The sequence below is a fragment of the Giraffa tippelskirchi genome, chromosome 12 (genome assembly GCF_054371585.1).
Source record: "Giraffa tippelskirchi isolate mGirTip1 chromosome 12, T2T-mGirTip1v1.2.pri, whole genome shotgun sequence".
Classification (NCBI taxonomy): Eukaryota; Metazoa; Chordata; class Mammalia; order Artiodactyla; family Giraffidae; genus Giraffa; species Giraffa tippelskirchi.
This window is the reverse complement of record NC_137286.1, coordinates 71684504-71707111: the sequence shown is the minus strand read 5'-3', so window position 1 is coordinate 71707111 and position 22608 is coordinate 71684504. Positions and strand designations below refer to the sequence as shown.

General features: G+C 55.0%; 1 protein-coding gene and 1 long non-coding RNA gene across 2 annotated transcripts in view; one reads left to right on the top strand and one right to left on the bottom strand.

Annotated features, from left to right (window-relative positions):
* LOC145529707 (uncharacterized) overlaps positions 1-22608 on the bottom strand; it is a 1704434-nt gene that overhangs the window by 439512 nt on the left and 1242314 nt on the right. The window contains exons 158-160 of the long non-coding RNA XR_014071296.1: positions 19133-19244; positions 11492-11603; positions 3850-3961 (exon numbers count right to left, since the gene is read on the bottom strand). This is a non-coding gene — a long non-coding RNA (uncharacterized LOC145529707). The remainder of the gene's footprint in view (positions 1-3849; positions 3962-11491; positions 11604-19132; positions 19245-22608) is intronic.
* LOC145529684 (uncharacterized) lies at positions 24-1808 on the top strand. The gene is made up of 3 exons (XM_081550287.1): positions 24-193; positions 593-905; positions 1156-1808. Exons 1-3 carry the CDS (start codon positions 59-61, stop codon positions 1782-1784), a joined length of 1077 nt encoding a protein of 358 aa, XP_081406413.1. The 5' UTR covers positions 24-58; the 3' UTR covers positions 1785-1808.

Below are 22608 nucleotides of genomic sequence, written 5' to 3'. Positions count from 1 at the left end.
CGGGTATCCAGGCCTCCAGAGCGGAGAGGAGCCCCCAGCCAGATCTCTTGCTGCCAGGATGTTCTGCTGTTTGCCCCTGCCCAGAGGCCGGGGCCTCAGGAGAGCTCACAGGCAGTGTGCGTGGGCACCCTGTCGACGTTGGCTCAGGGCACCCCCGAGAGGCCTCTGGCCCTCTGCCCGGAGAAACAGAAAGGTAACACGGGGAGCCCCAGGCCGGGCCAGGCCACCTCTCCCATGCCACCCGGAAACACCGGGTCCTTTGCCTGTGTGTGTGGATGCGGGTTTCTCGGGGTGTGTCTCCCTCAAGGAAGCCCAGGCGGATGTGGGGTCAGAAGCCTGCGGACAAGTTGTGTCCACACCCCAGGGGAGAGCAGGCTGGCTGGGATGGGGAGAGTGCGGGCAGCGCCGGCCGCCCAGGCTGACCTCACACCCTCAGGTGGGTCTCTTTCCTCCCGGGTGGGGATCTGAGCAGACACACGTCTCTGACCCTTCTGGGAAGAGAAGTTCGAGCAGGCAGAAGCAGCGGCTCCACTGGCCAGGCCCAGCTCGGAAAACTCCCAGCACGGCTGGCTGACGGTCACTGTCGTTGCAGAGCTTCCCACGTGATGAGGCCGAGGACGGGGACACCCCGTCCACCTCCCGGAGGGAGGGGTCGGAGCACCACCCCCCCGCCCGTGAGGCCCAGTGCAGGCTCCAGGTGAGCGTGCCCACGGAGGCATCAGCCCCACCGGGGGCGAAGCGGAGGCGGGGAAGGCCTGCTGCCGAGACGCCGCCCAGGATACACCCGGCGGCCCAGTCTGAGGCTGCCACGGAGCTCAGCACACCCGGCTCCGACCCAGAGTCCCGAGAACCCCGGCCTCTGAGGCAGCAGGAGGACCTGGAGCCCAGCACGCCAGAGCACAGAGGTGAGGACGCTGGGGCTGGTGCACGGGAGTGTGTGGGGAGGGGGTGCTGAGCTACACAGGGACGAGTCCCCGAAAGATGCTGCTGGGCCTGCAGCAAGCGCTGGCCTCACACCCCCACCCCCATCTTGCACACTTCAGTCCCAAAAGACATCCGACCCTGGGTATTCTTTGGGAATCTCTTGGAAGCTTTCTGTCCCGGGATACGCACATGCCAAGGCTGGCCTGTGGGCAAACTTTGCTTCTCCCCCAGCTCTAGCACTGGCCTCCAACTGGAACCAGGCTCCACTTCCCAGACCTGTGCCTACAGAGGTGGTGGCTCCAGGTGCAGGACCCAGGGATCCACCGAGGGTAGATGGAGAACCGAGACTTGCCCTCGCAGAGACACCAGGCCAGCTGGGTACTGGCCAGCACACCGGGCAGATCGCATCTCCGTGCCTGCAGGACCCCCAGCCCCAGGCACTGATGTCCCACCCCCTCAGCCAGAACCTCCACCTCCACGTGCACCTGTACCTGCTCGGGCTTTGGCAGGAGAACCCGAGGCAGAGGAGGAGTCACCGCCTCGGCAGGGAGAGCCTGCCCTGGCTCCCGCGCAACACCCAGACGCCGACGATGACTCACCCGCCCCTGCAGGAAGAACGAGCCCCCGCTCTGGACAGAGACCCAGAGCCCTTGCCGGAAACACCATGTCCAGGGGAGCGGTCGGCTCTGCCGCCTCCATCCCTGTCTGCTCACCGTGGACGCCGGCAACTCGGTCTGCCCCCAGGGGACATGGAGTTCCTTTCCCCTGAACTGCTTTGCATTTGGTTTGTTTCCACCTTTCTGGTGATGTTTTACTTTTTGTATGGTTTCGTCTATTTTTGTTGGTTAAGTTGGGATTAGTAAACTTTTTCATCATTGTTGCAATTTGGGAACACTGTTGTGTAACTCTGGTGATACTGTGTTACCATCACCACTCTGTAGTTTCAGACCCGTTCGATCTTTATGCCCCACCCGCCAACAAAGCCTGGATTCAAGGCAAGCACGCCCTGTTCATCCCTCCCCCCGATCCTGACCACAATTTCATCTTTTCTTTCTGCATTCCTTCCTATATTCTTGGTGTCCCCAATCAATGACTCTCAGTGAAATGACTGAAGGAGTTTTTTTCGGACTCTCCACCTACTGTAAGACTCCATTGGAGAGTTCTCATTTTTATGTCATTTGAACTAGCCTTTGATAGCTGAAAGGACGGTGTACGTCCTTTCAAGATATCATGTGCCAAACGAAGCTCTTTTGGCAAATGCCATCATTATCTCCAGGCAGGCATTGCTGTTTGAAGGGTGACATCTCAGCCAGAAGGCAGAGGCTGAGCTCCTCTTGTTGCACCAGCTCCCAAAAGAAGCCAAGAAAGGGAGCTGGAACAACAAACCACCCCAACGCCCAGGAAAGCGTTCTTCACGACAGAAGGCTAGCAAATGACCCAACAACCTTGTGGCCCAGAACCCCTCTAGAAAAATCACTGTTCCATACAAAAGAGAAACACATGGGAAGTTCCAAGGAGAGGCAATGCCCATGGCCAGTGTACTTTAGAGACGGCCTGACCGCTCCGGGGAAGACACGCACCGACGGAACCCCTTGGGAAACAGCAGTGAGAGTCCTCACCGTCGTAAGGGTTTCCTCTGGGGACAACCTGCCCTGGGCACCACATGAGGGAGCAGACCGGCTTCTCTTCCTCTGCCCCCACACCATTCACTCATGAAGGCAGCTCAGGTGTTCTCATGCCCTGCCTGCCTGCCTGCCTGCCTGGCTCATCCGTGAGCTGTGACCACCTCCAAGGCAGGACTCCACCTTCTCCTCTCTGTGTACCGTGAATCTGCACACAGTGGGCTTTCAGAACCTTAGGAGACTTGAGCCATTCCCACTCGAGCCAGAACCCTCCCCAGGAAGGAAAACAGCTGTGGAGTCATTTTGGCCCCAGCACTGGTTCCCAAACCCTGGCGGCTCCTACAGCCTCTACGGTGTGAAGAGGGAGGTCCCTTTTGACAGAGCTTTCCGGCTGTCAGATCGAAGCTGTTGTTTCACTGTCAGCTGTGTCTCTGCCGTTGCAGCCAGGTGGGCCACGCTGCTCCAAAGGAGCTCACAAGCTGAGTTGCAAGGGAGGTATTGAGAGGACAGGGATGGCTACAACGTGCTGCAAACTGAGTGAGGGTCCCCACAATCCTCAGCAAAGGTCTGTGGTGTGCAAGTGGGGAGTAGAGGGCCCCCAAGTTCCAAAGGAAGGGAGGTACTCGGGAGATAAAGCCCTTGGCTGCTGTGGTAGCAGCTGCAGATGGCAGCTCGTCCACAGTGCACTTCGAATGAGGTCATATGAGCGGGACTCTGGAAATGGCTCCGAAATCCAGAGAAAGGGGTCAGGGTATGTGGGAATCCGGCGGGGGTGGGGGGTGGATGAAGGAAGGTGTCCTTCCTCTCTCCAGTGCAATTTGGTTTGGTGAGTCTCAAAGCTACCAGATGGCACTTCCCAAGTCAGGCCCCCGCAGGAATCAGGGTGGGCTGCGTGCCTCGGCCCCTGCCACAGGGACAAGCCACACCAGTGGCCTCCCTGAGCTCAAATGGCCGGATCTGGGGGTTCCGCCTGGGTGCACACCTCCTTGCTGTGGCCAAGTTCCCCCCTTCTCTGAGCACCAGCTTCATCATCCTCTCGAATGAGGACATCGATTGCTACCTTGGCACGTTACTCTCTTCATCCTGTGAAGACTCATTAGGCTTATCCTACAATTACTAGCTGGCCCGAAGAGATATCTCCTGAATCCAGATTAAGCTGGAGTCTCCCAGGCTCATCTGGCATGTCTTCCCTGAAGTCTGCCAAAACCCACACCCTTGCATTTCCAGGGACTCCCCTGAGCCGGCTGGGCAGAAAACCCAGCATGGTTCAAACAAGCTGACAGACAAGCGGGAGAGGACTCACGGGCAGACGGCCTCCGTCAGGTCTCGGGTGGAGCTCTGGGACCACAGCAGCAACGGGCCATCCCAGCCCCTGGGCTCAGCAGCGCCCTCATTCTCAGGCCGGCGGCTCTGCCCTGAGGGGAGCAGGAAGGTCACCAACTGCCGCAGGTGGACCTCAAGCCCCTCCCACTGCTGGAGCCTGACCTCCCCCGGCCCCACCCCTTCCCCTACCCCAGCAGGACGAGAGCTCGTCTTCCCCTGGCTTCCAACGTGAGGCCCGGCCCTGGGCCCCGATTGGGCACTGCCCCAGTCCGGAGCCAATCACAGTGGCCAGGGAGGTGGAACGCACCGATTGGCCAGGGCCAGGTCATGTGACCATGCTCCCCAGGAAACTCAAATATTACCAAGATTCCCTAACAAACCAATGAACAAAATTATCCAGTAAAGGCAAACCGTACTTTTTAATGAGGCCGATGTCACAGAAAAAAAAAAAAATGCTTCACAATGAACTGCTCAAGGAAGCTACTAAATAAACTTTCAGAAAAGTTAAGTAGTTTTTTTTTTTTTTTAATAGGGTGACGGAGAGCTATACCTTTCCCATCTATGTGAATTTAGGTTTAAACTAGATTTCCCTTGGCTGTTATATACGACAAAAAAACCCCACATCACCCCCTTTCACTCCCCCCACCCCCCAAAAGTGTTTTAGTCTATTGAGTTTTTGTGTCCTCAGTTGTGTCTGATTCACGGCAACTCACGAACTCTACACAGCCAGGCTCTTCCGTCCATGGAATTCAGGGCAATTTTTTTCTGTCACAGTAAATGCCCACCCTGGGTGATCCAAAGGCAAGGGCTCAGAGGCTCCTGAGAGTCTAACTCCTTTCAGCCGAGCACAGAGCTGGCTCCTCACTGGGATGCCTGTGGCCTGGGGCTCCCAGAGGGGAGAGCAGCACTCGCCCCACCGTGTGGTCACTGCTGGAAGTGCAGGCTGCTCCTCACTCCCCCTTGACAGTGTCCCTGAGGGCAGAACAGTGGGAATCTACTCAAGGTGGAAATGCAAACTCCCATGCAACCAAACTTCCCACAAGGTCTCCAAAACCACTCAGGAACAGGGAATTGGAAACTGCAGGGCATGACATGAATGGAGATGGAGACTTGACACCTTACACCGAGTTCACTTCCAGTTATCCCTAGACAAAGTTTCCATGAAAACTTGTCACAAATCTAGAAGAACAATGAGCAGAAACCGGACACGTGCTTTGAGTCTTCACACACAAAACTAAAAGGCAGTCCACAAAACAACCCAGAGAATACAGTGGACTTTGCAAAATCAAAGATATCTACTGTGGGAAAGACCTCATTACAAAAGCAAAAGACAGGTCATACATCGCGAGACGAATGAGTGGAAACACAAAGCTTCTCAAGGATGTGTCTCCAAACAGACAAAGAACACCAACACAACAAGCCTGTGAAAACTAGGGAAAGGTCTGAAGGGACACCAGACTGAGGAAGACACACACAGAGTATCCCGGATGATGTCCAGCACGGAGGGCCTGAAGAAACAACAGTCTAGTTGCACTCGCTCAGGCCTGTGTGACCCTGGATGAGGCCTCTGTTTCCCGGTGGCTCTGAGAGATGGACAGGGAGGAAGGGGAAGAGAAATCACTTGCATTTCTAATACTCACAGCAAAGTCTTCCAATGAGAAGGGAATTATCACCCCCACTGACAATGCCATTCACTGAAGTGATACCCACGAGTCCATCTAACCCAGAAGGGAAGGAAGGACCTGTTCTCACAAAACGGCGAGAGATGGAAGAAGGAAGATCAAGCCCACACCAATCACTGGAAAGAGAAGCTGTGCTCAGGGCTTGAAAGAATTCCTATTGGGAAAATGATGTCACAGCCCCACAAGGCAATCCACAGCTTGGACGCTATTCCTCCCAAAATGCCAATGCATTGTCGCACCGAACAAAGAATTGCAAAAGGGGTTACGGAAACAGAAAAGAGCCTAAATTGTCAATACAATCCGACGAAAAAGCCCCGATACGGACATCCAAGGTTGTGTGAAAGGAAATTAGACGACCAAACTAGGATCCTCAGGAGAGTATCGGAGAAGGCGATGGCGACCCACGCCAGTACTCTTGCCTGGAAAATGCCCTGGACGGAGGAGCCTGGTAGGCTGCAGGCCATGGGGTCGCGCAGAGTCAGACACGACTGAAGTGACTTAGCCGCAGCGGCAGCAGCAGGACAGTATGCTATTGGGAATACAACAACACACACAGATCCAGATCGATGGAATAAAGTTGAGGGTCCAGAAACAAACCCCGGCATCCATGGTCAACTCATCTCTGACACAGAAGGGGAGAATATCCAAATGCGAACAAGAAAGCCTCTTCAATAAATGGCCATGGGAAAACCAGACAGCTACATCTGAAGAACGCTATTGGTTTTGATCTCACACCACCTCAATATCGGGGAAAAACCTCACCCTAAAGACTGATGTCATGAGATAGCTAGAAAGAACCATAGGTCAAAGGCTCCTTAACATCAGAGTCTCCTTGCCATTTGCTGGGCGGAGGTAGAAATGGGTCTCTTCAAGTAAGGGAAAGAGGGAAACGAAGTACACCAATGGGTTTCCATCCAATGGAACCTCTTCACAACAGAGAAGCTAAGCATTCACAGATGCAAAAGATAGGAAACGGAACATGAGAGACTCCTTGCAAGTGGTGTATCTGAGAAGGGGTTCATATGGAAAGAGACAAAGAATGCACAGCACTCAGATTCCAAGAAACACCACCACCACCCTTGACCCTTCCCCCATGACCAACTCCGACCTAACGCCTTTCTGTCCCTCTAACCCATCCCTAAAACATAACCCTCATCTAATCATATACATGTGCATTCCTAGCATCCATCCATCCACACACGAGAGAGAAAGAGGAAGACACAGACTGAATCGAGAAAGGAAAAGAGAGGGACACAGCCAGAGAGAGACTCAGAACCAAAGAGAGGAAAGGAGTCGACGGTCCAGACTTTTCATCAATCTGTCTCGAAGGTAGAAGCAATGACAGTGCCCATCCACCCCAGAAGGGGGAAAAGGACGGAAGGTTTGGAGAGGAAAAGACAAGAACGCAGGGAGCCATTAGAAGCTCAGCCACCCGCAGAAGCCGAGCTGGGACACTTGAACAGAATCTCAATGGAAACAGAGGACCAGAAAGTTGGCTACTCTTTTCTATAAGAGAGGGAGACCTTCGAGTCTTCCTTTCGGGCCTCCAACTTGGATGCGGGGTCTCAAAACAGTCAGGAGGTGCAGTGCCTTTTCCTGGGTACCACGGCGCATCCAGGCCTCGTTCTGCCCCATTCTGTGCTGTGTCAGCCCTGGATGGAGTCTTTCTTTCTGAAGTCTCAGCGCACAAGCTCCACGTGATATCGGCCCCAGGTGGAAAGGCATGGAGCTGCTCGTAGGCCGACAGACCTAGGAAACAGATGGGAGAATGACCCCCACTCTGCAGATGGAGAGACTGGGGAAACCCTGAGGGGCATATGCTTGTCCAGGGCCACACCACTTATGAGAAGAAGGAGCCTGGTCTGAGAGCAGCGGGGTCCTCGGAGCTCAGGCCCTGGCTGCACCCAGGCCTCCCCAGGGCTGTGGGCTGGGGTGTGTGGCTGTCACTGTGCCTGCACATGGCCTAAGGGGGGTGGTCGAGCAGTCAGAATCCCAGAGACTCACTTGGGAAATTTTGGGGAAGGGACCTCCGCACGAACCCCAGGAAATGATGTCACCTGCCGGCAACAGAACCCAACAGAACCCGCAACCCGGGTATCCAGGCCTCCAGAGCGGAGAGGAGCCCCCAGCCAGATCTCTTGCTGCCAGGATGTTCTGCTGTTTGCCCCTGCCCAGAGGCCGGGGCCTCAGGAGAGCTCACAGGCAGTGTGCGTGGGCACCCTGTCGACGTTGGCTCAGGGCACCCCCGAGAGGCCTCTGGCCCTCTGCCCGGAGAAACAGAAAGGTAACACGGGGAGCCCCAGGCCGGGCCAGGCCACCTCTCCCATGCCACCCGGAAACACCGGGTCCTTTCCCTGTGTGTGTGGATGCAGGTTTCTCGGGGTGTGTCTCCCTCAAGGAAGCCCAGGCGGATGTGGGGTCAGAAGCCTGCGGACAAGTTGTGTCCACACCCCAGGGGAGAGCAGGCTGGCTGGGATGGGGAGAGTGCGGGCAGCGCCGGCCGCCCAGGCTGACCTCACACCCTCAGGTGGGTCTCTTTCCTCCCGGGTGGGGATCTGAGCAGACACACGTCTCTGACCCTTCTGGGAAGAGAAGTTCGAGCAGGCAGAAGCAGCGGCTCCACTGGCCAGGCCCAGCTCGGAAAACTCCCAGCACGGCTGGCTGACGGTCACTGTCGTTGCAGAGCTTCCCACGTGATGAGGCCGAGGACGGGGACACCCCGTCCACCTCCTGGAGGGAGGGGTCGGAGCACCACCCCCCCGCCCGTGAGGCCCAGTGCAGGCTCCAGGTGAGCGTGCCCACGGAGGCATCAGCCCCACCGGGGGCGAAGCGGAGGCGGGGAAGGCCTGCTGCCGAGACACCGCCCAGGATACACCCGGCGGCCCAGTCTGAGGCTGCCACGGAGCTCAGCACACCCGGCTCCGACCCAGAGTCCCGAGAACCCCGGCCTCTGAGGCAGCAGGAGGACCTGGAGCCCAGCACGCCAGAGCACAGAGGTGAGGACGCTGGGGCTGGTGCACGGGAGTGTGTGGGGAGGGGGTGCTGAGCTACACAGGGACGAGTCCCCGAAAGATGCTGCTGGGCCTGCAGCAAGTGCTGGCCTCACACCCCCACCCCCATCTTGCACACTTCAGTCCCAAAAGACATCCGACCCTGGGTATTCTTTCGGAATCTCTTGGAAGCTTTCTGTCCTGGGATACGCACATGCCAAGGCTGGCCTGTGGGCAAACTTTGCTTCTCCCCCAGCTCTAGCACTGGCCTCCAACTGGAACCAGGCTCCACTTCCGAGACCTGTGCCTACAGAGGTGGTGGCTCCAGGTGCAGGACCCAGGGATCCACCGAGGGTAGATGGAGAACCGAGACTTGCCCTCGCAGAGACACCAGGCCAGCTGGGTACTGGCCAGCACACCGGGCAGATCGGATCTCCGTGCCTGCAGGACCCCCAGCCCCAGGCACTGATGTCCCACCCCCTCAGCCAGAACCTCCACCTCCACGTGCACCTGTACCTGCTCGGGCTTTGGCAGGAGAACCCGAGGCAGAGGAGGAGTCACCGCCTCGGCAGGGAGAGCCTGCCCTGGCTCCCGCACAACACCCAGACGCCGACGATGACTCACCCGCCCCTGCAGGAAGAACGAGCCCCCGCTCTGGACAGAGACCCAGAGCCCTTGCCGGAAACACCATGTCCAGGGGAGCGGTCGGCTCTGCCGCCTCCATCCCTGTCTGCTCACCGTGGACGCCGGCAACTCGGTCTGCCCCCAGGGGACATGGAGTTCCTTTCCCCTGAACTGCTTTGCATTTGGTTTGTTTCCACCTTTCTGGTGATGTTTTACTTTTTGTATGGTTTCGTCTATTTTTGTTGGTTAAGTTGGGATTAGTAAACTTTTTCATCATTGTTGCAATTTGGGAACACTGTTGTGTAACTCTGGTGATACTGTGTTACCATCACCACTCTGTAGTTTCAGACCCGTTCGAACTTTATGCCCCACCCGCCAACAAAGCCTGGGTTCAAGGCAAGCAGGCCCTGTTCATCCCTCCCCCCGATCCTGACCACAATTTCATCTTTTCTTTCTGCATTCCTTCCTATATTCTTGGTGTCCCCAATCAATGACTCTCAGTGAAATGACTGAAGGAGTTTTTTTCGGACTCTCCACCTACTGTAAGACTCCATTGGAGAGTTCTCATTTTTATGTCATTTGAACTAGCCTTTGATAGCTGAAAGGACGGTGTACGTCCTTTCAAGATATCATGTGCCAAACGAAGCCCTTTTGGCAAATGCCATCATTATCTCCAGGCAGGCATTGCTGTTTGAAGGGTGACATCTCAGCCAGAAGGCAGAGGCTGAGCTCCTCTTGTTGCACCAGCTCCCAAAAGAAGCCAAGAAAGGGAGCTGGAACAACAAACCACCCCAACGCCCAGGAAAGCGTTCTTCACGACAGAAGGCTAGCAAATGACCCAACAACCTTGTGGCCCAGAACCCCTCTAGAAAAATCACTGTTCCATACAAAAGAGAAACACATGGGAAGTTCCAAGGAGAGGCAATGCCCATGGCCAGTGTACTTTAGAGACGGCCTGACCGCTCCGGGGAAGACACGCACCGACGGAACCCCTTGGGAAACAGCAGTGAGAGTCCTCACCGTCGTAAGGGTTTCCTCTGGGGACAACCTGCCCTGGGCACCACATGAGGGAGCAGACCGGCTTCTCTTCCTCTGCCCCCACACCACTCACTCATGAAGGCAGCTCAGGTGTTCTCATGCCCTGCCTGCCTGCCTGCCTGCCTGGCTCATCCGTGAGCTGTGACCACCTCCAGGGCAGGACTCCACCTTCTCCTCTCTGTGTACCGTGAATCTGCACACAGTGGGCTTTCAGAACCTTAGGAGACTTGAGCCATTCCCACTTGAGCCAGAACCCTCCCCAGGAAGGAAAACAGCTGTGGAGTCATTTTGGCCCCAGCACTGGTTCCCAAACCCTGGCGGCTCCTACAGCCTCTACGGTGTGAAGAGGGAGGTCCCTTTTGACAGAGCTTTCCGGCTGTCAGATCGAAGCTGTTGTTTCACTGTCAGCTGTGTCTCTGCCGTTGCAGCCAGGTGGGCCACGCTGCTCCAAAGGAGCTCACAAGCTGAGTTGCAAGGGAGGTATTGAGAGGACAGGGATGGCTACAACGTGCTGCAAACTGAGTGAGGGTCCCCACAATCCTCAGCAAAGGTCTGTGGTGTGCAAGTGGGGAGTAGAGGGCCCCCAAGTTCCAAAGGAAGGGAGGTACTCGGGAGATAAAGCCCTTGGCTGCTGTGGTAGCAGCTGCAGATGGCAGCTCGTCCACAGTGCACTTCGAATGAGGTCATATGAGCGGGACTCTGGAAATGGCTCCGAAATCCAGAGAAAGGGGTCAGGGTATGTGGGAATCCGGCGGGGGTGGGGGGTGGATGAAGGAAGGTGTCCTTCCTCTCTCCAGTGCAATTTGGTTTGGTGAGTCTCAAAGCTACCAGATGGCACTTCCCAAGTCAGGCCCCCGCAGGAATCAGGGTGGGCTGCGTGCCTCGGCCCCTGCCACAGGGACAAGCCACACCAGTGGCCTCCCTGAGCTCAAATGGCCGGATCTGGGGGTTCCGTCTGGGTGCACACCTCCTTGCTGTGGCCAAGTTCCCCCCTTCTCTGAGCACCAGCTTCATCATCCTCTCGAATGAGGACATCGATTGCTACCTTGGCACGTTACTCTCTTCATCCTGTGAAGACTCATTAGGCTTATCCTACAATTACTAGCTGGCCCGAAGAGATATCTCCTGAATCCAGATTAAGCTGGAGTCTCCCAGGCTCATCTGGCATGTCTTCCCTGAAGTCTGCCAAAACCCACACCCTTGCATTTCCAGGGACTCCCCTTAGCCGGCTGGGCAGAAAACCCAGCATGGTTCAAACAAGCTGACAGACAAGCGGGAGAGGACTCACGGGCAGACGGCCTCCGTCAGGTCTCGGGTGGAGCTCTGGGACCACAGCAGCAACGGGCCATCCCAGCCCCTGGGCTCAGCAGCGCCCTCATTCTCAGGCCGGCGGCTCTGCCCTGAGGGGAGCAGGAAGGTCACCAACTGCCGCAGGCCGACCTCAAGCCCCTCCCACTGCTGGAGCCTGACCTCCCCCGGCCCCACCCCTTCCCCTACCCCAGCAGGACGAGAGCTCGTCTTCCCCTGGCTTCCAACGTGAGGCCCGGCCCTGGGCCCCGATTGGGCACTGCCCCAGTCCGGAGCCAATCACAGTGGCCAGGGAGGTGGAACGCACCGATTGGCCAGGGCCAGGTCATGTGACCATGCTCCCCAGGAAACTCAAATATTACCAAGATTCCCTAACAAACCAATGAACAAAATTATCCAGTAAAGGCAAACCGTACTTTTTAATGAGGCCGATGTCACAGAAAAAAAAAAAATGCTTCACAATGAACTGCTCAAGGAAGCTACTAAATAAACTTTCAGAAAAGTTAAGTAGTTTTTTTTTTTTTTTAATAGGGTGACGGAGAGCTATACCTTTCCCATCTATGTGAATTTAGGTTTAAACTAGATTTCCCTTGGCTATTATATACGACAAAAAAACCCCACATCACCCCCTTTCACTCCCCCCACCCCCCAAAAGTGTTTTAGTCTATTGAGTTTTTGTGTCCTCAGTTGTGTCTGATTCACGGCAACTCACGAACTCTACACAGCCAGGCTCTTCTGTCCATGGAATTCAGGGCAATTTTTTTCTGTCACAGTAAATGCCCACCCTGGGTGATCCAAAGGCAAGGGCTCAGAGGCTCCTGAGAGTCTAACTCCTTTCAGCCGAGCACAGAGCTGGCTCCTCACTGGGATGCCTGTGGCCTGGGGCTCCCAGAGGGGAGAGCAGCACTCGCCCCACCGTGTGGTCACTGCTGGAAGTGCAGGCTGCTCCTCACTCCCCCTTGACAGTGTCCCTGAGGGCAGAACAGTGGGAATCTACTCAAGGTGGAAATGCAAACTCCCATGCAACCAAACTTCCCACAAGGTCTCCAAAACCACTCAGGAACAGGGAATTGGAAACTGCAGGGCATGACATGAATGGAGATGGAGACTTGACACCTTACACCGAGTTCACTTCCAGTTATCCCTAGACAAAGTTTCCATGAAAACTTGTCACAAATCTAGAAGAACAATGAGCAGAAACCGGACACGTGCTTTGAGTCTTCACACACAAAACTAAAAGGCAGTCCACAAAACAACCCAGAGAATACAGTGGACTTTGCAAAATCAAAGATATCTACTGTGGGAAAGACCTCATTACAAAAGCAAAAGACAGGTCATACATCGCGAGACGAATGAGTGGAAACACAAAGCTTCTCAAGGATGTGTCTCCAAACAGACAAAGAACACCAACACAACAAGCCTGTGAAAACTAGGGAAAGGTCTGAAGGGACACCAGACTGAGGAAGACACACACAGAGTATCCCGGATGATGTCCAGCACGGAGGGCCTGAAGAAACAACAGTCTAGTTGCACTCCCTCAGGCCTGTGTGACCCTGGATGAGGCCTCTGTTTCCCGGTGGCTCTGAGAGATGGACAGGGAGGAAGGGGAAGAGAAATCACTTGCATTTCTAATACTCACAGCAAAGTCTTCCAATGAGAAGGGAATTATCACCCCCACTGACAATGCCATTCACTGAAGTGATACCCACGAGTCCATCTAACCCAGAAGGGAAGGAAGGACCTGTTCTCACAAAACGGCGAGAGATGGAAGAAGGAAGATCAAGCCCACACCAATCACTGGAAAGAGAAGCTGTGCTCAGGGCTTGAAAGAATTCCTATTGGGAAAATGATGTCACAGCCCCACAAGGCAATCCACAGCTTGGATGCTATTCCTCCCAAAATGCCAATGCATTGTCGCACCGAACAAAGAACTGCAAAAGGGGTTACGGAAACAGAAAAGAGCCTAAATTGTCAATACAATCCGACGAAAAAGCCCCGATACGGACATCCAAGGTTGTGTGAAAGGAAATTAGACGACCAAACTAGGATCCTCAGGAGCGTATCGGAGAAGGCGATGGCGACCCACGCCAGTACTCTTGCCTAGAAAATGCCCTGGACGGAGGAGCCTGGTAGGCTGCAGGCCATGGGGTCGCGCAGAGTCAGACACGACTGAAGTGACTTAGCCGCAGCGGCAGCAGCAGGACAGTATGCTATTGGGAATAAAACAACACACACAGATCCAGATCGATGGAATAAAGTTGAGGGTCCAGAAACAAACCCCGGCATCCATGGTCAACTCATCTCTGACACAGAAGGGGAGAATATCCAAATGGGAACAAGAAAGCCTCTTCAATAAATGGCCATGGGAAAACCAGACAGCTACATCTGAAGAACGCTATTGGTTTTGATCTCACACCACCTCAATATCGGGGAAAAACCTCACCCTAAAGACTGATGTCTTGAGATAGCTAGAAAGAAGCGTAGGTCAAAGGCTCCTTAACATCAGAGTCTCCTTGCCATTTGCTGGGCGGAGGTAGAAATGGGTCTCTTCAAGTAAGGGAAAGAGGGAAACGAAGTACACCAATGGGTTTCCATCCAATGGAACCTCTTCACAACAGAGAAGCTAAGCATTCACAGATGCAAAAGATAGGAAACGGAACATGAGAGACTCCTTGCAAGTGGTGTATCTGAGAAGGGGTTCATATGGAAAGAGACGAAGAATGCACAGCACTCAGATTCCAAGAAACACCACCACCACCCTCGACCCTTCCCCCATGACCAACTCCGACCTAAAGCCTTTCTCTCCCTCTAACCCATCCCTAAAACATAACCCTCATCTAATCATATACATGTGCATTCCTAGCATCCATCCATCCACACACGAGAGAGAAAGAGGAAGACACAGACTGAATCGAGAAAGGAAAAGAGAGGGACACAGCCAGAGAGAGACACGGAACCAAAGAGAGGAAAGGAGTCGATGGTCCAGACTTTTCATCAATCTGTCTCGAAGGTAGAAGCAATGACAGCGCCCATCCACCCCAGAAGGGGGAAAAGGACGGAAGGTTTGGAGAGGAAAAGACAAGAACGCAGGGAGCCATTAGAAGCTCAGCCACCCGCAGAAGCCGAGCTGGGACACTTGAACAGAATCTCAATGGAAACAGAGGACCAGAAAGTTGGCTACTCTTTTCTATAAGAGAGGGAGACCTTCGAGTCTTCCTTTCGGGCCTCCAACTTGGATGCGGGGTCTCAAAACAGTCAGGAGGGGCAGTGCCTTTTCCTGGGTACCACGGCGCATCCAGGCCTCGTTCTGCCCCATTCTGTGCTGTGTCAGCCCTGGATGGAGTCTTTCTTTCTGAAGTCTCAGCGCACAAGCTCCACGTGATATCGGCCCCAGGTGGAGAGGCATGGAGCTGCTCGTAGGCCGACAGACCTAGGAAACAGATGGGAGAATGACCCCCACTCTGCAGATGGAGAGACTGGGGAAACCCTGAGGGGCATATGCTTGTCCAGGGCCACACCACTTATGACAAGAAGGAGCCTGGTCTGAGAGCAGCGGGGTCCTCGGAGCTCAGGCCCTGGCTGCACCCAGGCCTCCCCAGGGCTGTGGGCTGGGCTGTGTGGCTGTCACTGTGCCTGCACATGGCCTAAGGGGGGTGGTCGAGCAGTCAGAAACCCAGAGACTCCCTTGGGAAGTTTTGGGGAAGGGACCTCCGCACGAACCCCAGGAAATGATGTCACCTGCCGGCAACAGAACCCAACAGAACCCGCAACCCGGGTATCCAGGCCTCCTGAGCGGAGAGGAGCCCCCAGCCAGATCTCTTGCTGCCAGGATGTTCTGCTGTTTGCCCCTGCCCAGAGGCCGGGGCCTCAGGAGAGCTCACAGGCAGTGTGCGTGGGCACCCTGTCGACGTTGGCTCAGGGCACCCCCGAGAGGCCTCTGGCCCTCTGCCCGGAGAAACAGAAAGGTAACACGGGGAGCCCCAGGCCGGGCCAGGCCACCTCTCCCATGCCACCCGGAAACACCGGGTCCTTTGCCTGTGTGTGTGGATGCGGGTTTCTCGGGGTGTGTCTCCCTCAAGGAAGCCCAGGCGGATGTGGGGTCAGAAGCCTGCGGACAAGTTGTGTCCACACCCCAGGGGAGAGCAGGCTGGCTGGGATGGGGAGAGTGCGGGCAGCGCCGGCCGCCCAGGCTGACCTCACACCCTCAGGTGGGTCTCTTTCCTCCTGGGTGGGGATCTGAGCAGACACACGTCTCTGACCCTTCTGGGAAGAGAAGTTCGAGCAGGCAGAAGCAGCGGCTCCACTGGCCAGGCCCAGCTCGGAAAACTCCCAGCACGGCTGGCTGACGGTCACTGTCGTTGCAGAGCTTCCCACGTGATGAGGCCGAGGACGGGGACACCCCGTCCACCTCCCGGAGGGAGGGGTCGGAGCACCAACCCCCCGCCCGTGAGGCCCAGTGCAGGCTCCAGGTGAGCGTGCCCACGGAGGCATCAGCCCCACCGGGGGCGAAGCGGAGGCGGGGAAGGCCTGCTGCCGAGACACCGGCCAGGATACACCCGGCGGCCCAGTCTGAGGCTGCCACGGAGCTCAGCACACCCGGCTCCGACCCAGAGTCCCGAGAACCCCGGCCTCTGAGGCAGCAGGAGGACCTGGAGCCCAGCACGCCAGAGCACAGAGGTGAGGACGCTGGGGCTGGTGCACGGGAGTGTGTGGGGAGGGGGTGCTGAGCTACACAGGGACGAGCCCCCGAAAGATGCTGCTGGGCCTGCAGCAAGCGCTGGCCTCACACCCCCACCCCCATCTTGCACACTTCAGTCCCAAAAGACATCCGACCCTGGGTATTCTTTGGGAATCTCTTGGAAGCTTTCTGTCCCGGGATACGCACATGCCAAGGCTGGCCTGTGGGCAAACTTTGCTTCTCCCCCAGCTCTAGCACTGGCCTCCAACTGGAACCAGGCTCCACTTCCCAGACCTGTGCCTACAGAGGTGGTGGCTCCAGGTGCAGGACCCAGGGATCCACCGAGGGTAGATGGAGAACCGAGACTTGCCCTCGCAGAGACACCAGGCCAGCTGGGTACTGGCCAGCACACCGGGCAGATCGGATCTCCGTGCCTGCAGGACCCCCAGCCCCAGGCACTGATGTCCCACCCCCTCAGCCAGAACCTCCACCTCCACGTGCACCTGTACCTGCTCGGGCTTTGGCAGGAGAACCCGAGGCAGAGGAGGAGTCACCGCCTCGGCAGGGAGAGCCTGCCCTGGCTCCCGCGCAACACCCAGACGCCGACGATGACTCACCCGCCCCTGCAGGAAGAACGAGTCCCCGCTCTGGACAGAGACCCAGAGCCCTTGCCGGAAACACCATGTCCAGGGGAGCGGTCGGCTCTGCAGCCTCCATCCCTGTCTGCTCACCGTGGACGCCGGCAACTCGGTCTGCCCCCAGGGGACATGGAGTTCCTTTCCCCTGAACTGCTTTGCATTTGGTTTGTTTCCACCTTTCTGGTGATGTTTTACTTTTTGTATGGTTTCGTCTATTTTTGTTGGTTAAGTTGGGATTAGTAAACTTTTTCATCATTGTTGCAATTTGGGAACACTGTTGTGTAACTCTGGTGATACTGTGTTACCATCACCACTCTGTAGTTTCAGACCCGTTCGAACTTTATGCCCCACCCGCCAACAAAGCCTGGGTTCAAGGCAAGCAGGCCCTGTTCATCCCTCACCCCGATCCTGACCACAATTTCATCTTTTCTTTCTGCATTCCTTCCTATATTCTTGGTGTCCCCAATCAATGACTCTCAGTGAAATGACTGAAGGAGTTTTTTTCGGACTCTCCACCTACTGTAAGACTCCATTGGAGAGTTCTCATTTTTATGTCATTTGAACTAGCCTTTGATAGCTGAAAGGACGGTGTACGTCCTTTCAAGATATCATGTGCCAAACGAAGCCCTTTTGGCAAATGCCATCATTATCTCCAGGCAGGCATTGCTGTTTGAAGGGTGACATCTCAGCCAGAAGGCAGAGGCTGAGCTCCTCTTGTTGCACCAGCTCCCAAAAGAAGCCAAGAAAGGGAGCTGGAACAACAAACCACCCCAACGCCCAGGAAAGCGTTCTTCACGACAGAAGGCTAGCAAATGACCCAACAACCTTGTGGCCCAGAACCCCTCTAGAAAAATCACTGTTCCATACAAAAGAGAAACACATGGGAAGTTCCAAGGAGAGGCAATGCCCATGGCCAGTGTACTTTAGAGACGGCCTGACCGCTCCGGGGAAGACACGCACCGACGGAACCCCTTGGGAAACAGCAGTGAGAGTCCTCACCGTCGTAAGGGTTTCCTCTGGGGACAACCTGCCCTGGGCACCACATGAGGGAGCAGACCGGCTTCTCTTCCTCTGCCCCCACACCACTCACTCATGAAGGCAGCTCAGGTGTTCTCATGCCCTGCCTGCCTGCCTGCCTGCCTGGCTCATCCGTGAGCTGTGACCACCTCCAGGGCAGGACTCCACCTTCTCCTCTCTGTGTACCGTGAATCTGCACACAGTGGGCTTTCAGAACCTTAGGAGACTTGAGCCATTCCCACTCGAGCCAGAACCCTCCCCAGGAAGGAAAACAGCTGTGGAGTCATTTTGGCCCCAGCACTGGTTCCCAAACCCTGGCGGCTCCTACAGCCTCTACGGTGTGAAGAGGGAGGTCCCTTTTGACAGAGCTTTCCGGCTGTCAGATCGAAGCTGTTGTTTCACTGTCAGCTGTGTCTCTGCCGTTGCAGCCAGGTGGGCCACGCTGCTCCAAAGGAGCTCACAAGCTGAGTTGCAAGGGAGGTATTGAGAGGACAGGGATGGCTACAACGTGCTGCAAACTGAGTGAGGGTCCCCACAATCCTCAGCAAAGGTCTGTGGTGTGCAAGTGGGGAGTAGAGGGCCCCCAAGTTCCAAAGGAAGGGAGGTACTCGGGAGATAAAGCCCTTGGCTGCTGTGGTAGCAGCTGCAGATGGCAGCTCGTCCACAGTGCACTTCGAATGAGGTCATATGAGCGGGACTCTGGAAATGGCTCCGAAATCCAGAGAAAGGGGTCAGGGTATGTGGGAATCCGGCGGGGGTGGGGGGTGGATGAAGGAAGGTGTCCTTCCTCTCTCCAGTGCAATTTGGTTTGGTGAGTCTCAAAGCTACCAGATGGCACTTCCCAAGTCAGGCCCCCGCAGGAATCAGGGTGGGCTGCGTGCCTCGGCCCCTGCCACAGGGACAAGCCACACCAGTGGCCTCCCTGAGCTCAAATGGCCGGATCTGGGGGTTCCGTCTGGGTGCACACCTCCTTGCTGTGGCCAAGTTCCCCCCTTCTCTGAGCACCAGCTTCATCATCCTCTCGAATGAGGACATCGATTGCTACCTTGGCACGTTACTCTCTTCATCCTGTGAAGACTCATTAGGCTTATCCTACAATTACTAGCTGGCCCGAAGAGATATCTCCTGAATCCAGATTAAGCTGGAGTCTCCCAGGCTCATCTGGCATGTCTTCCCTGAAGTCTGCCAAAACCCACACCCTTGCATTTCCAGGGATTCCCCTTAGCCGGCTGGGCAGAAAACCCAGCATGGTTCAAACAAGCTGACAGACAAGCGGGAGAGGACTCACGGGCAGACGGCCTCCGTCAGGTCTCGGGTGGAGCTCTGGGACCACAGCAGCAACGGGCCATCCCAGCCCCTGGGCTCAGCAGCGCCCTCATTCTCAGGCCGGCGGCTCTGCCCTGAGGGGAGCAGGAAGGTCACCAACTGCCGCAGGCCGACCTCAAGCCCCTCCCACTGCTGGAGCCTGACCTCCCCCGGCCCCACCCCTTCCCCTACCCCAGCAGGACGAGAGCTCGTCTTCCCCTGGCTTCCAACGTGAGGCCCGGCCCTGGGCCCCGATTGGGCACTGCCCCAGTCCGGAGCCAATCACAGTGGCCAGGGAGGTGGAACGCACCGATTGGCCAGGGCCAGGTCATGTGACCATGCTCCCCAGGAAACTCAAATATTACCAAGATTCCCTAACAAACCAATGAACAAAATTATCCAGTAAAGGCAAACCGTACTTTTTAATGAGGCCGATGTCACAGAAAAAAAAAAAATGCTTCACAATGAACTGCTCAAGGAAGCTACTAAATAAACTTTCAGAAAAGTTAAGTAGTTTTTTTTTTTTTTTAATAGGGTGACGGAGAGCTATACCTTTCCCATCTATGTGAATTTAGGTTTAAACTAGATTTCCCTTGGCTATTATATACGACAAAAAAACCCCACATCACCCCCTTTCACTCCCCCCACCCCCCAAAAGTGTTTTAGTCTATTGAGTTTTTGTGTCCTCAGTTGTGTCTGATTCATGGCAACTCACGAACTCTACACAGCCAGGCTCTTCTGTCCATGGAATTCAGGGCAATTTTTTTCTGTCACAGTAAATGCCCACCCTGGGTGATCCAAAGGCAAGGGCTCAGAGGCTCCTGAGAGTCTAACTCCTTTCAGCCGAGCACAGAGCTGGCTCCTCACTGGGATGCCTGTGGCCTGGGGCTCCCAGAGGGGAGAGCAGCACTCGCCCCACCGTGTGGTCACTGCTGGAAGTGCAGGCTGCTCCTCACTCCCCCTTGACAGTGTCCCTGAGGGCAGAACAGTGGGAATCTACTCAAGGTGGAAATGCAAACTCCCATGCAACCAAACTTCCCACAAGGTCTCCAAAACCACTCAGGAACAGGGAATTGGAAACTGCAGGGCATGACATGAATGGAGATGGAGACTTGACACCTTACACCGAGTTCACTTCCAGTTATCCCTAGACAAAGTTTCCATGAAAACTTGTCACAAATCTAGAAGAACAATGAGCAGAAACCGGACACGTGCTTTGAGTCTTCACACACAAAACTAAAAGGCAGTCCACAAAACAACCCAGAGAATACAGTGGACTTTGCAAAATCAAAGATATCTACTGTGGGAAAGACCTCATTACAAAAGCAAAAGACAGGTCATACATCGCGAGACGAATGAGTGGAAACACAAAGCTTCTCAAGGATGTGTCTCCAAACAGACAAAGAACACCAACACAACAAGCCTGTGAAAACTAGGGAAAGGTCTGAAGGGACACCAGACTGAGGAAGACACACACAGAGTATCCCGGATGATGTCCAGCACGGAGGGCCTGAAGAAACAACAGTCTAGTTGCACTCCCTCAGGCCTGTGTGACCCTGGATGAGGCCTCTGTTTCCCGGTGGCTCTGAGAGATGGACAGGGAGGAAGGGGAAGAGAAATCACTTGCATTTCTAATACTCACAGCAAAGTCTTCCAATGAGAAGGGAATTATCACCCCCACTGACAATGCCATTCACTGAAGTGATACCCACGAGTCCATCTAACCCAGAAGGGAAGGAAGGACCTGTTCTCACAAAACGGCGAGAGATGGAAGAAGGAAGATCAAGCCCACACCAATCACTGGAAAGAGAAGCTGTGCTCAGGGCTTGAAAGAATTCCTATTGGGAAAATGATGTCACAGCCCCACAAGGCAATCCACAGCTTGGATGCTATTCCTCCCAAAATGCCAATGCATTGTCGCACTGAACAAAGAATTGCAAAAGGGGTTACGGAAACAGAAAAGAGCCTAAATTGTCAATACAATCCGACGAAAAAGCCCCGATACGGACATCCAAGGTTGTGTGAAAGGAAATTAGACGACCATACTAGGATCCTCAGGAGAGTATCGGAGAAGGCGATGGCGACCCACGCCAGTACTCTTGCCTGGAAAATGCCCTGGACGGAGGAGCCTGGTAGGCTGCAGGCCATGGGGTCGCGCAGAGTCAGACACGACTGAGGTGACTTAGCCACAGCGGCAGCAGCAGGACAGTATGCTATTGGGAATACAACAACACACACAGATCCAGACCGATGGAATAAAGTTGAGGGTCCAGAAACAAACCCCGGCATCCATGGTCAACTCATCTCTGACACAGAAGGGGAGAATATCCAAATGCGAACAAGAAAGCCTCTTCAATAAATGGCCATGGGAAAACCAGACAGCTACATCTGAAGAACGCTATTGGTTTTGATCTCACACCACCTCAATATCGGGGAAAAACCTCACCCTAAAGACTGATGTCATGAGATAGCTAGAAAGAAGCGTAGGTCAAAGGCTCCTTAACATCAGAGTCTCCTTGCCATTTGCTGGGTGGAGGTAGAAATGGGTCTCTTCAAGTAAGGGAAAGAGGGAAACGAAGTACACCAATGGGTTTCCATCCAATGGAACCTCTTCACAACAGAGAAGCTAAGCATTCACAGATGCAAAAGATAGGAAACGGAACATGAGAGACTCCTTGCAAGTGGTGTATCTGAGAAGGGGTTCATATGGAAAGAGACGAAGAATGCACAGCACTCAGATTCCAAGAAACACCACCACCACCCTTGACCCTTCCCCCATGACCAACTCCGACCTAAAGCCTTTCTCTCCCTCTAACCTATCCCTAAAACATAACCCTCATCTAATCATATACATGTGCATTCCTAGCATCCATCCATCCACACACGAGAGAGAAAGAGGAAGACACAGACTGAATCGAGAAAGGAAAAGAGAGGGACACAGCCAGAGAGAGACACGGAACCAAAGAGAGGAAAGGAGTCGACGGTCCAGACTTTTCATCAATCTGTCTCGAAGGTAGAAGCAATGACAGTGGCCATCCACCCCAGAAGGGGGAAAAGGACGGAAGGATTGGAGAGGAAAAGACAAGAACGCAGGGAGCCATTAGAAGCTCAGCCACCCGCAGAAGCCGAGCTGGGACACTTGAACAGAATCTCAATGGAAACAGAGGACCAGAAAGTTGGCTACTCTTTTCTATAAGAGAGGGAGACCTTCGAGTCTTCCTTTCGGGCCTCCAACTTGGATGCGGGGTCTCAAAACAGTCAGGAGGGGCAGTGCCTTTTCCTGGGTACCACGGCGCATCCAGGCCTCGTTCTGCCCCATTCTGTGCTGTGTCAGCCCTGGATGGAGTCTTTCTTTCTGAAGTCTCAGCGCACAAGCTCCACGTGATATCGGCCCCAGGTGGAAAGGCATGGAGCTGCTCGTAGGCCGACAGACCTAGGAAACAGATGGGAGAATGACCC